The 13,495-nt window shown below is 31.4% G+C and overlaps 2 protein-coding genes across 2 annotated transcripts in view; both read right to left on the reverse strand.

The window, feature by feature from the left end:
• LOC135841232 (UBA-like domain-containing protein 2-A) overlaps window positions 1-2,088 on the reverse strand; it is a 59,003-nt gene extending 56,915 nt beyond the window's left edge. Inside the window, exon 1 of the mRNA XM_065358089.1 lies at window positions 1,610-2,088. Coding sequence (XP_065214161.1) covers window positions 1,610-1,717 — 108 coding nt within the window. The 5' untranslated portion in view covers window positions 1,718-2,088. The remainder of the gene's footprint in view (window positions 1-1,609) is intronic.
• A 3,235-nt stretch (window positions 2,089-5,323) lies between these two features.
• LOC135841233 (uncharacterized) lies at window positions 5,324-12,017 on the reverse strand. Its single transcript, XM_065358090.1, has 6 exons — window positions 11,629-12,017; window positions 8,278-8,421; window positions 8,052-8,190; window positions 7,791-7,958; window positions 7,018-7,215; window positions 5,324-6,940 (listed from the first exon to the last, which is right to left on the reverse strand). Exons 1-6 carry the CDS (start codon window positions 11,725-11,727, stop codon window positions 6,060-6,062), a joined length of 1,629 nt encoding a protein of 542 aa, XP_065214162.1. The 5' UTR covers window positions 11,728-12,017; the 3' UTR covers window positions 5,324-6,059.
• Between the last annotated feature and the right edge of the window lie 1,478 nt (window positions 12,018-13,495).

The raw sequence follows: 13,495 nt of genomic DNA on the forward strand, positions 1-13,495 counted from the left end.
TGGTTTCCTTGATTCTTTTTGTAAAACCAGCAGTTTTCCCCCAAAATCAGTTTACCTACTGTTATGAAAAATTTGATTTTTTTTTCAATTTTTCAAACAATTTTCCAACATTAGAAGTTTACAAAAACAGAAAAAAATTGCAGAAATTGCAATTTTCCAACAGATGTGATTAGTAGGTGAGGTACCTATATTTCCAAAAGGCAATAGGCTATGTTTGTGAGATGTTTTGAACGAGTATCAGGATCAGGAAGATCAACTTCACCGAATTATTTCTTTTTTGAAACATTAAATAATGAGCTCCCCAGGAGATATTAATAAGCATATCTTGGTTATTTGTTTTCTCAAATTCATAAAAGTTTCTCACAATACATTTCAAGAATCTCAATTCAAGTTCGACTAATTTCCTTAATGAACTTCACATGTTACGAATGAAAATGCCTCAAGAATTAGAAATGGTTTCAGTCAGACCTGAAAGTTTTCATATTTCATCGTTCAAATCAGAATTTTCAATACTCTATTCCTCTCTTCTTTACACAAAACCAAATCGAAACAAAAGTAAACATCTGTTCAAGTGAAAAGAAATGAGTCCTCATTCTTTCGGTCATTTGCTGATGCTGAAAATGAATAAATTTTAGGGTAAATTTCACAAAACCAAGCCTTCCGAATACAAAATTACAAAATAGGTAAGGTAATGCAAGAAAAATTCTAACAAAAGAACTGAAATGCATTCATATTATTCAGGAGATAACCCAGACCACACTACGATGGAGATAGAAAAAACACAATGTTCTAACCAGTCCAAGCCATTAATGAATGCATCGAAATAATGAATGCACTCGAATCTCGAATATGATGCAATTTTCTATTCATTAATGTATCACTTCCAGTTCCTGGCAATTATTTTACTTCACACGATGAAATAATCATTTTGTTTGCTTGCAGTTTTTTGAATCTCAAGTAAGAAAAATACTTCATTAGAGGGAAAAAAAGGGTAGGGCCAAACACTCGTTTGCACACTTGAGGATAATCAAAGAACCTAATCATAAACTACACAGCTCTCGATAATGAATTTTAACTCGAATATTAGGTATTGCTTATTCATGTCGATTGTCGATGAAGGAAAACTATGCGCAAAAACATACTATAATCAACACTTGTAATATGTACATAATTTTTATCACCTTCATCGTACGTAAAGTAACTTTGTAAGATAATAAGTTCAAGTTGAAGCGTAAGTAGATAAAGAAAACCTCATGTACGCGAATTATATAATCTTGAAATAATTTTCTTTGTGTTTGAAATCACACGAAAAAGTTCAACTTTTATCAATATACTCGAAAGAAAATCTGCATTTACGTGAGAGTTCCTAAAAGCCACGTAATTAATTACTGCATCGACCATCAACCATTTGTATAACTGGCAAGTGGTATATAAATGATAAAGCATGCCGAAGTGAGTAATATGGTATAATGCACTCGGTCACATTTCAGAGATAAAGTAACCATTGATGAAATTATAAAAATAGAAAATAAAATACAATCAATAAGTATTAAATCCGGACATCATGTTACCGGTATGTGTTAGGTTTGTTTACAAATAAAATATTTACCTCAAACTGCCAATGCGCAGACTGCAATAACTGTTTGGCTTGATCTCGGGCACAACCAGCGGCGGAAACGAACTGATTTATCATCACTTGTTCTCTTAAAGAATCCATAATTAATGTGCACTTTCGGAAAATAATGTGAAAAATTACACCATAAAATAATATAAATTTTTTCAAAAAGAAAAAAGCTAAACGAAAATGATAAATAATAAACAATAACAATAATAAGAACAACAACAAAAACAAACGCTACAACAATCCAATACTACTGTTGTGCTAATTGTGATAAAAACCCGTAGTCAAAACATTACACTGTTTTCGTTCTGTTTAGGTTCGAGACTTGTCTGTATTTTAGCGATTCGTTTCTTCATGAATGACGTCACGCGAACGAGCTGATTGGTCGAAATGAATCAAAACATTCGGCTCGCCCCACCACTACGGGTTCTAGACGCAGTTCATTCCTCTGCCGGAAAGTTTTAATAGCTGAAGCGTATACTATTATTGTCGAAGGCTAGGGCAAAAACGAAAAACGAACTAAAAAGTTAAAAGCACGAGAAATACCGGTACCGGTATCGTATCGGTCTTCGTGTATAACGACGTGTTTTAAAAAATTCACCGCAATATTTTACCTACAAGTACAGTACACATAACAAAAAGCAACGCCTCCAAATTCCAATCGATATACCGGGAGAAAAAAATTTTCCCTGAAATTTTCACCTCTGGTAGGCAAAACACTTTCGTTGAGACTTGAAAGAGAGAAGGGAGAAGGCAGAGACATTGCTTTTCAAACTCAATACTTCCTCTATCCCTACTCAGGTAAAATTCTAAAATTGTTATTCTCACAATCAGAACTTTTAGCTTTTAACCTCAAGAAACTAGAAAGAGAATATATCAGCTTAAAGACAGGGTGTTTTCATGTAGAAACCATGTAGAAACACCCGATTGTGAGTTGAAGTAATCAACGAGAAAGTGGGTAATACAAAAATCAAGTCAATGCAGGAGTGAATAGGATACGATTAACTAAACTAAACCATAAAGATAGGGAAATTTCTCTTCTGTCCCAAGCTTAGAGTATCAGGCTTACAGATGTGGTATTTTTCTCATTGTTTGTACATATTTTCAATTTTTAAATATGTAGGTAGGTAGTTATATAGATCAATATTTCATAAGCACATGTTCCATTATTGACAAAAATGAGAAAAATAAAAAACAGAAGAGCCCTACGCCGTACGTGGATGAACAAGTATTTTTTGAAGAGCATATGCCTGAAATACTTTGCATTCATGTGAACGTAATACCCCAGATAATTTTCAATCATTTACTACTTCATCTAAGGTATTTAGATGAAAAATTATGAACCTTTACACTTTTCAAAACAACCGAGAAAATTCCTAAACGATGCCTGTAAATTTTTGAAAAATCATATCTAAGTTTTGAATACCTAGTTGAGATTTAAGCTCAGTGCAGATATTTCAAAACAAGGCAAAAAAATCTCAAGAAGTGCAAATATGGAGCTAGGCTATATCTATTTAAAAGAAGATGAAAGTTCTCAAAAAATCCAAAATATCGAAAAGTCTGAAGAAATTGTCTATCAATGTTGATTTTTGTTTTCGGTAGGGAGTGACAGCTTTCAAGCTCATATTAAAAAAACGTTCATTTGTGAGTTGTGACAAAAAAAAAAAATGGAAATTTGTATCTTAAAAGCACCCTCGATAACAACCAAACCGTACTTGCTTCCACCCCCGTTTCAAATCACTTTGGCTTTGGCACAAGTCATATTTCCTTTCTTTTTGTTCGTTTCTTTCGTCCGAGTTTTTAGAACTGAACAAAATTCTATTTGAGCTATAAAGGGAGTTTTCCAAAACTTGTAATAATTCAGAAGTCCACAGAAGGCGGCTCCATGGCACTTCAAACCTGCCTTCATTCAGTTCGGAAAATCGAAAATTGAATGTGAATTCATAAACATCAGCTTTCTGTCTCGATGGGATCAAATTTTGAAATTATTCCTAAGCCAAGTTTGATTTTCAAAAATAAAAAAAAAAAAAAAAATGAAATTCTGTTTTAGAAATTTAGCATTGTGATCGCTGATTGTTTTTTGATCAGAACCATCAAGTTTTTTGCAAAAAAAAAAAAAAAAAAAAAAAATACAGATGAATTCCGAATTGATAAGGGCATAGTCACTAGTCAGTGTAACTGAACAAAATCATCAAAAGAAAAATTTCAATTAGATAATTTTCTCTTTTCAAATGTTCAAAATTTTCTCCGTAATGTTTTTTCAAGATTGCGTGTGTAGAATGTAGATCCATCAAAATTCAAAAACCAGAAAACAAAAAGTATTGAAAAATCAGTTTTAATGGCATTGTCACGTTGAAATTGCTGTTCCGCCCCTCCAACAAAAAATTGGAAATGAAAAGATCTGCCGAACAATTTTTCTAAGTAGGTATGCCAGAATTTTAAATCCACCACCGTTCGTCATCTTTCGCATTTTGAGGCTTTTTTTGGACACAAAATTATTACTTCAAGTGTTTCATTTTTTAACTATTTTTTGAAGAAATTGGAAATCGAAAATATCATTTTGAAATCTGCTGTACAAAATTTTGAAATCTGCTGTAGGTACAAAATTTCCAATTAATAACTACGAAGACAACTTTCAAGTCGAATAGTTGAAAAACATTCGAAAATTCTAAATTCATCATAATTATGATAAATAAATAAACAATTTAGATACCTAGGTACCTGTTTTTTTAATTATTACTATTTTATTGCTAAAATTGTGAACCGTAAAAGTAAGTTGGTACTGATAATTATGATACATCACACTTGAGCTGAGTGATACGTTTTTGTGAATCTAAAATCTTTACTGAAATTTTGAGAACATGAAATTTAGTCAAATAAAATATTCATTGCCTATTAGAATAGATAGGTAATGTAAATTGCTATCTTGAACAGATCCTCCCTTTTTACAATTTCTACAAATCTTACTTCCATCGAATGAAATTTAAAAAAAATTTCTTTGCGTTTCCAATACTCAAAAATTAACCTAATATCACTTGAATAATTTCATACTTCTCCCGAGTATTATTTACCCTAATGACAGTTCGAAAAGCTTCTATGTATCGTATCCCACTTAAATACTCACTTTTGAAAGAAAAAAAATATGGACGATTTTATTCTCACTGAGCTGCGTCAGTGCATCTTATTATAAATTTTTCACATTGAATAATTCATGATTGCAAGATGCGATGCCAACAAAGTATTAATTTTGTTCACTTGTTTATCAAATAAGAAGTTGAGAATAATTTACATTTTACTAAAGACTATTTATTTTTTGCAGGAATGTCGAGGGAAAAAACTAAGAACTTATTTTGTACTCAATTACGAATAATTACGGCGAGGCAAAAATGTATGTGATGATTTAAGTAAGTATAATTGAATTAAATACCTAGGTACCATTAACAGTATCAATACGTAGGTACACGGTAATTCAATTCAGAAATATTCTGAAAGAGAAGACAAGTTTATCATTTTTTCAAGTAATGATGTCAGAAATTAGGTACCTACGTTAAAAATGGTGAGTTTATTTTTGCTTGAATTATAAAATCTGGTTCATACTTTCAAGTTTTTAAAGAATGATTACAACCAATTTTATGATGCAAAAAATCAAATAAGAAGTTTGACGTATGTAGTTATTTTGATCTAGAAAAAAAGTAACACAACTTTTCGATACAAAAATGTATTTTAAAATATTCACAAAATAAAACAAATCAAGAACAATCATTTGGCAAAGGAAGCCACTAACGTAAACGAAGAAAAACCTTCATTTAAAATATGAAAACATTTTCACAGAGTTTTATATTGCAAAATGTCATACAAAAAGTACTCAAGTGTGACAATGTAGTAGAGAGAAAATTAGGAACTTATGAAACTTTCTGCATACAATTCCTACAAAATAATAATTATAAAAAAAAAAACATTCAAAAAATAAACCAAATCTAGCTACACGAAGTATTCGTTACCCATGAGAGTGTTACCGGGCAGTGACTCCATCAAACAGAAAAATTTACCAACGTAATAATTTTAAACTTCAAAATGGAATGCATTATTTACACACGTTTTAAAAAACTCCGGAAAATCATAAGAGAAAAAAAGAAAAGTACAGAGTACAACTTTTTAAAAATATAAAAAAAATACCTCACTGGATCATAGTAAATTATCGAACGATAAAACATAATGCAAAAAATAAACAGAAAAAAAGGAATGTGAAATACAAAAACTCAACACGATTGCAAAATTGGGGACAAGGGGAAGAATTAACAACTTAATACAACGTAAATACAAGTGTACATTACACAAATTAAGGTATCGAAAAACAATATAATAAGCGTTATGAATTACCAATCACTATAAGCGTATCAAGTTGGGTGAAATTTTATTCAATATGCGAACCCCACGATCATTTAGAACGTTGTTTCATTTCGATATCGTTGATAATGAAACCTAAAATCATTAGGCCTACTTTGTTCAACGATTCTTGACGTTCGAATCCTTTGAATTCGCCTTCGTAATCAGCGGCGTGATTATACTTGGTTTTCTTGTTACGAAAATATTTTTGAAATATTTTTATTTCTTCTTCGCTGGCGAACAATGACCATTTGAAAGACTGATCGTTGGATACGTTAAAGTAGGCGATCTTAGGAGGTGTTTTTGGCTGCTGACTACGTTGAATCGTACAACTTCTTTTTATACTCCGTCTGTCTGTATACGATAACCGTCTATCGTGTTGACGAGTTCTGGATCTAGTTTCGGTAGACGATTCAGAGGGCAACGATGTACCATTTTTTACAATTGGTAAACTTAGACGAGATCGACGCCATCTGGTTTTAATAATCACTTTGTTACTATTCTCTTTGTTGCTATCATCGGTCGATGATTTCTTTTCGGGGTCGTCTTCGGAGACGTTTGCTGTCTGATATGACAGCGTTCCACCGGGATTGAGTCGTTCTTCACAGTCTTTATTTAAAAACACAGCCGAAGATTCGATAGTGACCGAATCACTCATCATATCGGTATTGAGTTTAAGTTGCATTTGCGATACCTCACAGGTAGTGATCTGATCGCCGTTTTCTTCATTCATCGTCAACTTTCCGGAGAAATTCAACACGGTGCTTATATTCTTCGGCCTTTTTCTTCGTATTTTAACGATTCTAATTCGATTGAGAGGTTCTCTTCGGTGCCAAGGTGCAGGTGCTTGGTTATAGCATCGTTTCAATAAAAATTTATACACGTAGCCTGATTTACCGACACATGTCCAATAATTTTCCACAGTATACAGTCCTAGCAAGAGAAACAAAGATTAATACTCTATTTCCATGGAATGGTTTTTAAAAAATTCAAAAATATAGGTAGGTTACCATCGTATCTGTAGCCAGTTTCAGGAGCAAAAGGACTATCTAATTTGTAACCTCTGATAACTCTGACTGGATTTCTCGTCTCGATACTTCGAATCAACGAAGTACTAGCACCTTCTGTGGATTGATTTCTACACTGGGGAGATGTTCGTACGTTTTTTCTATTAACCTGAGTTATGGATAAATCACGTCCTATTGATGCTGAAAAATTTCATATCAACGATTTATTAATCGGTTCATCAATACCTATTCTTTACTCTAAAGGCCTAACCTGGGTAAACTAACTAGGAAATTTCACGAGTGTGTAGTGACCAATTTTTTTTTTTTTTTTCATTGGTACATTTAATGCTTGTACTAGTTGTACTGTTACAAAGATAATATCTAAAGCATATGGTATAAAATTTCTAAATTAATTCAAAGAATTTTTTTCTTTTTGACCAAATTTTTTTTTCAAGAGTAAGAGGATCCCTAGTGTAGTCCACCACAAAACTAATATGATGCCCAATCTCAAAACTATCGCATCCCATAGGGATCCAATAAAGCACCAAAATTTCAATTTCTGGCCATTTCCGCCACTAAGGTATTTTTTGAGCCCCAAATTATCAAAAATGGTCGAAAAAATTGATTGGACAGTTATAAATTTTGTGGCAGACTATCCTAAGGGCCCTCTCACTTTTGAAAAAATTAGGTCAAATTGGTTATTGCACATTTTCGAGGTTCCCTCGTAAGGTTAAAAAAAAAATAAAGTAAATGAGTAGGTAAATTCAAAATCTCACCAGTATACGTGAAGCAATATCCATTATCTTGGTCATCTTCGTAATCACCACAAATAGCTACACTATAAGCACCGTCTTTTCCTGCATGAATACTAGCGACTGTAGGTTTATGCACACCGGCATGTGAACATTCAACTCTAGTGTTCCACTTATCGCCTATCGAAACACCTGTTTAAAATTTAAACATTAGTTATCGTACCTACGTGTCATTTTCGCATAAACGTTCGACAACGATATACAATATGAAAACTGAAATCATACCTTTCACGCTACCATAACTATTTGACGTGTGTTTTTTTCGAATCCGGACTTTATGATGTTCGGTATCACTATCCGAATAAAAAGGGCACACAATCTTCGAAAACTTGCTTGGTACATGATTACCAAAATCATCGGTCGACTGTTGAACAAAACCATCGGATTAATAGGCATCGAATTACAGAAGATATAAATCGAGGTTATTACTTATTTTATCTTAGGTACATACCTTCGTGTGAATACGTAGCGATCTTCGATTATCTAGTTTGGACTTTGACTTTGAAACTGGTATTCCAAATAGTTCTGATCTTCGTTTATCTGGTATAACAATATGCTTCGATTCGGCTGATAGTTTCTCTTGTGCATCAATCAACTACGAGTATAAATAAAAAAATTTCGATCAAGGAATTATCGTGAATAAAACTCGAAAATTACTTTAATAACTGGTGTTCAAATTACTGATGAATTTGAAACTGAAATGAAACTCGTTCGGAGTAAAAAGAGCGCGAAAATTATTCTACGCGGTTCTTTTTTTGTTGGGTTGAGACTTGGTCGTACAGTTACTACCGCTAGCGAAATTACTCGCGTAATTACAGTATTATACATTGTTGCTAGAGTTGAACGAGAATTTTTCATTTTTATTTTCGAAGAATAAATTTTATGAAATGAAACCGGCCTACGCCAGGCTAGAGCTAGAATAATTCAATTTCCACTCAATGATTCAACTAGGTACTAGGTAGGTAGTTAAAAATCATGTCAAATTGAATTAGATGTAGGTTTCCGAAATCCGAAACCGGAAACACCTCATTTTGCTCGGGGCTCATTTTGTTTTTTGTTTCACTTTCAACAACAGCTAGGTAATAAAATAACTAAATAGATAGATAAATATCAAAATTCAGAGCTTGTACTAAATTTTTTTCCAAAAAAAACTGAGCTTGTACTCAATTTTTCTCCAAAAAAAACTATCTCAAGTTTTCAGACAAGACGTGAGAAATAGAAAAACATTTAAAGCAGAAAAGAAAATCACAAAAAAGTATCATCAAAAAAAGTGAAAAAAAAATACTTTTAGTTTTTGGCAAATACCTATTGACAAAAAAATGATAGGGTTACCTACTTGATAGAAATTTTCATCAGAAATGACTGAAAGTGAGATTTTGCAACTTTTTGGTAATAAAGCAAGACTTTTTGGCAATTTTGGACATAAACTTGAAATTTCTGGCAAAAAAAAAGATTAAAAAATTTTTAGCGACAAGTAGAGGTTTTTGACAATTTTTAGCCAAAAATCAAAACCTTCGAACAATTGTTGAAAGAAATTAAAACGTTCAGGAATTTCATGAAAAAAGTTACAATTTTTAGTTCGTGGGTACTTCGGTAATTTTTGGCAAAAAAAAGAAACTTTTCAGCAATTTTCAGCAAGAACGTGAAACTGGAGACTTTTTGACAATTTTTGGCATTTTTACTCATGTAAAAAGCATGATTTTTATAAGCAATTTGGCAAAAAGCGAGAATTTTCGGCAATTTTTGATAAAAAGCAAGACTTTGGAAATAATTCTTGCCGAAAAAGTTAGACGCCTTCTTTTCAAATATTTTCAAAAAAATATTGAAAAAAAGGGAGCCTTTGAAAATTTTAGCGAAAAAGCAAGGCTTTTTAGTAAAACGAGACTTGCGGACAATTATTGAAAAATGAAATTAAAAATTTGAAATTTATTGCAAACAAGCGATAATTTTTGGCGATTTTGTCAGAAAGCGAGACATCAACAATTTCTTACTCTCTGAAAAGGAAGTGTAGGTAACCAGTTGGAAAAAAAATTAAAAAGTGAATACCAGCCTACTTTTGTAAATTTTTTTCATTTGTTGATATCATTTTTTCTTCAAAACGTAAGGCCAAGATGTAAAAAATCGAATTTTTGAAAATTGAAAAAAAAAAAAATTAATTAAGTAACTAAAATTTTACAAAAATATCCAAAAGTTACTTTTAGAACTGCAAAATGTTAATTTCATCGCCCAATCCATTTTGTTTAAAAATCGATCCCTTATACAATGAAAACGAACAGGTAACATCAGAGGTCATGTTTCTCTCCTTTTAATGATGAAAAAAATAAAAAAGTACCAAACTAAAAAATATGGATTTTTGATAAGTTCATGCCTGAATTTCTGATTTTTTAAATTCAACAACAATCTAGGTTGAAACCCTTTTTGATGAATATTTAATCAACTAAGGAGCACCTATGGTTTCCTTTCCACTCGCCAGAAATTGAATGAACGAATCCTCGAAGAAGCCTTATATTTAAAAGAACTCAAGTTGAATAACCTATGTCATTTCAAAAGCATTTCATGTTGAGCTAGGTATGTACCTGAAACATCCTGACAACAATTTACTTCAATTTTAGATTTCTTGTAAAATAAAAATAAATAAAAATAAGATTAGGTAACCGAAAAAATAAAATTAGAATTTGCATTTGCAAAAAAAAAATCATGTATTTTTATTTTTTTAAATGTGAGCGAACATAAGCATGAAATGAAACAGTGAATTAAGCGTAGGTAATCCAACTGATTATACGTATGAGTAAAATAATAAGTTAATGTAGGTAGGTACATTAGGTACCTCGATAGCAAACTGATTATACAGAGCACATAGCTCAAGTACTCAACTATACAATCATATTATTCAAGTTCAAGACGTTATCATTCTTTATACAGACCACAAACTTACTCAAAAAATGCCTTTTAAAAAATACCTAGTCAGCTCTAAATATGAACTTCTCCAACAATTTTTTTTCTTCAATTCACTCGGAACAAAACCATATGCAATGCTTTGACCTAGGTAAGTATTAGATACCTATTACCTACATTCAAGCGTTATCATGCCTATCTCTAAAGGTAAAATATTCATTCGAGCATGAACGAAAGTCAGCAAATACCGTAATGTAGGTATTTACTGCAGCATGAAGTTCATAGCCGGTATTTAAAAATAAATAAATACTACATACGTTGCATTATTAAAGACATGAACTTATAATACCAAGCTGTTTCTGAGCAATATGAGATAAAAATCGTAACAATAATCAATTTCACATGGAAGTTTCAAGATAGTTTCAAGTATCGTTTCGGGACCCAAATTAGATAAGAGAACACTCTTTCATTCCAAAATGTTACATCATACGTAAGACTTGCAAACCTATCGAGATATTTTTCTCGAAGAAGTTTGATAAAATTACATATTCGATTTAGTACTGTACAAGCCGGCCGAAAAGTTTATTGGTAGGAACTTTGAACAGCCTATAGTTACGAGTACCTCCTAGTTATGAATTATTATACGATTTTCAACGTGTATCGAAAATTATACGCTTGAAATAGGACGAATATGTTTCGGAATGGTACATCTTGCGAAGAATTTCAGTATAGGCTAGACGCTGATAAAGTACCTGTGTAGTACAATCACATTATTTAATCGCGATATCAGTAATACGATACTCGTGTAGTTATAAACCTGAACAGGAACACATTTTTAGTGCTTCGATATGCTCACATTGTACATTATCGAGTAAAATTATTTCTATACATGTCACAATGAACTCACTTTTTTCTTCTCGAATAATCCCAAAGCGTTCAATATATTATTTTCTTGATCTTCTTCGATTAAAATTTTCATAGCTTGAAAATCATTTTCACGAAACATGATGTAGTTTTAACAAAATTATCAACAGTATTAGCGACTAAAACACTACAAACACCGATCGTACTACTTTCAGGTATACATAACACAAATTAGACACACGAATATAATCCACGTTTTGTTTCACTCCCCCTCTTCGACACCGTCATTTCAAAAGTTTGTCAAAAAATTACCATTTTTAGGTGAACTTTTAATAAATTGCTACTTTGTTTTGTATTATTATGGGCGACGTTATCAAATTTTCGACCAGGTGAATTAGATTCACGTTGCAGAGAGCGAGAGCGCTACTGGCGGATTAAATAGGAAGATGAGCGATTGCTGCCTGCTGGTTGTGCACTCTGTTTGGACATTATTCGATGTTTTCATTGGATTGGAATCGTTGTTGCGTTCGTTCTGCTTGGAATATTTGATTTTTTTTCGGTTTTTTAAATTCGCGTGTTTAATTAATTAGGAATTGAAATTATACAAAAAAAAATTGATCATTTTTTAAAAAATTTAAAAAGATGTTGAAAAATAAAAATGTATTGAACCGTGAACGCGTTGCAATGATGCAAAAACTGTCATAAATGCATTAACATTACTCAAAGTTATCCAAAATTTATGAAATTTCAGTAAAATATTTGTAAAATACACAAAAAAATGTTCAAAATTCATTAAAATGACTTGAAAATGCTCAAAAAATACCACATAGAACGATCCATAAATAAAAAAACTGATCATTTTCGACGAACATAATCACAATTCATTTTAAAAAGTTGTTGAAAACGCGTCAGAATAACATTAGAAACACTCAAAAAATTCATAAAAATAAATGATCAAAACTGATAGAATGTGGGTGAAAAAAATTCCCAAAAAAAAAACGAAAAAATTTTGAAAATATGTTCAATTTATGTGAATGAAAACTCTCTAAAATCGCACAAAAAAAGTGCCAAAAGTCTGTTGAAATAATGTAAAAACACTTCGTAATAAAATTTTTCAAAAAATCCCCCGAACCCTGATTGTGAAAAGGTGAGCAAAACTTGAATATTTTCCCAAAATTGCAGAAAGGACACGTTTATGGTCATGCCAAAATCGAAAAAAATTCTACTTTATTCAAAATAAGAATCATCAACATGATTGTTTTTCTGCCAAAACTGCAGAAAAGTCTTTCTTTTTGACCAAAATTTTCAAAAAGTGTTGCTTTTCAGTTTTCTTGTTGCAAAAGAATTTATTTCTGTCAAAATTGCGAAAAGGCTGCGTTGTAAAAACAGTAAAAATGTTGAAATTGACAAAAAAACTGTTTTTTGTGTTTTTTTTGTTTTACAAAATTGCGGAAAGTAACTTTTTTCCAACCAAAAAATTTAGTTTTCAAGCCAAAATTTAAAAAAAAATATTTTTCTTAATAGAAATTGTACTAAAAAAATCTTATCTTGTCAAAATATTGCAAAAAAAAACTCCAGGTAGTTTTTTGTAGTAAATTGTAAATTTTTTTATAATTGAAAGAAATGTGCGTTTTTTCAAAATTTTTAAAACTGTTTTTTGTAAAAATTGCATAAAAAATCCCAAAATTATGGTGCTTTGTCATTATTGCAAAAAACAACGTTCTTTTTTGGATCAACATTTCGCGACATTACTTATTTTTTCCCTCCGAGAATCTGTTTTTGTGCTAAAATTGTAAAAAAAACATCAACAGGTTATCATCTTTACCAAAACGCCTTAATTTTCTTGCCAAAATACCTGTAGAGAAAAATTTTACTTTTTTGTTGACATTTTAGATGAATTTTTCGTAAAA

The sequence above is a fragment of the Planococcus citri genome, chromosome 3, assembly GCF_950023065.1.
Source record: "Planococcus citri chromosome 3, ihPlaCitr1.1, whole genome shotgun sequence".
Classification (NCBI taxonomy): domain Eukaryota; kingdom Metazoa; phylum Arthropoda; class Insecta; order Hemiptera; family Pseudococcidae; genus Planococcus; species Planococcus citri.

Coding starts and splice junctions, on each gene's coding strand:
- LOC135841233 (XM_065358090.1), bottom strand. CDS start 11,727: ATGTTTCGTGAAAATGATTTTCAAGCTATGAAAATTTTAATCGAAGAA. Junction 7,216..7,790: donor ATATTGCTTCACGTATACTG/GTGAGATTTTGA, acceptor GAAATTTTTCAG/CATCAATAGGACGTGATTTA. Junction 6,941..7,017: donor AACTGGCTACAGATACGATG/GTAACCTACCTA, acceptor TTCTCTTGCTAG/GACTGTATACTGTGGAAAAT.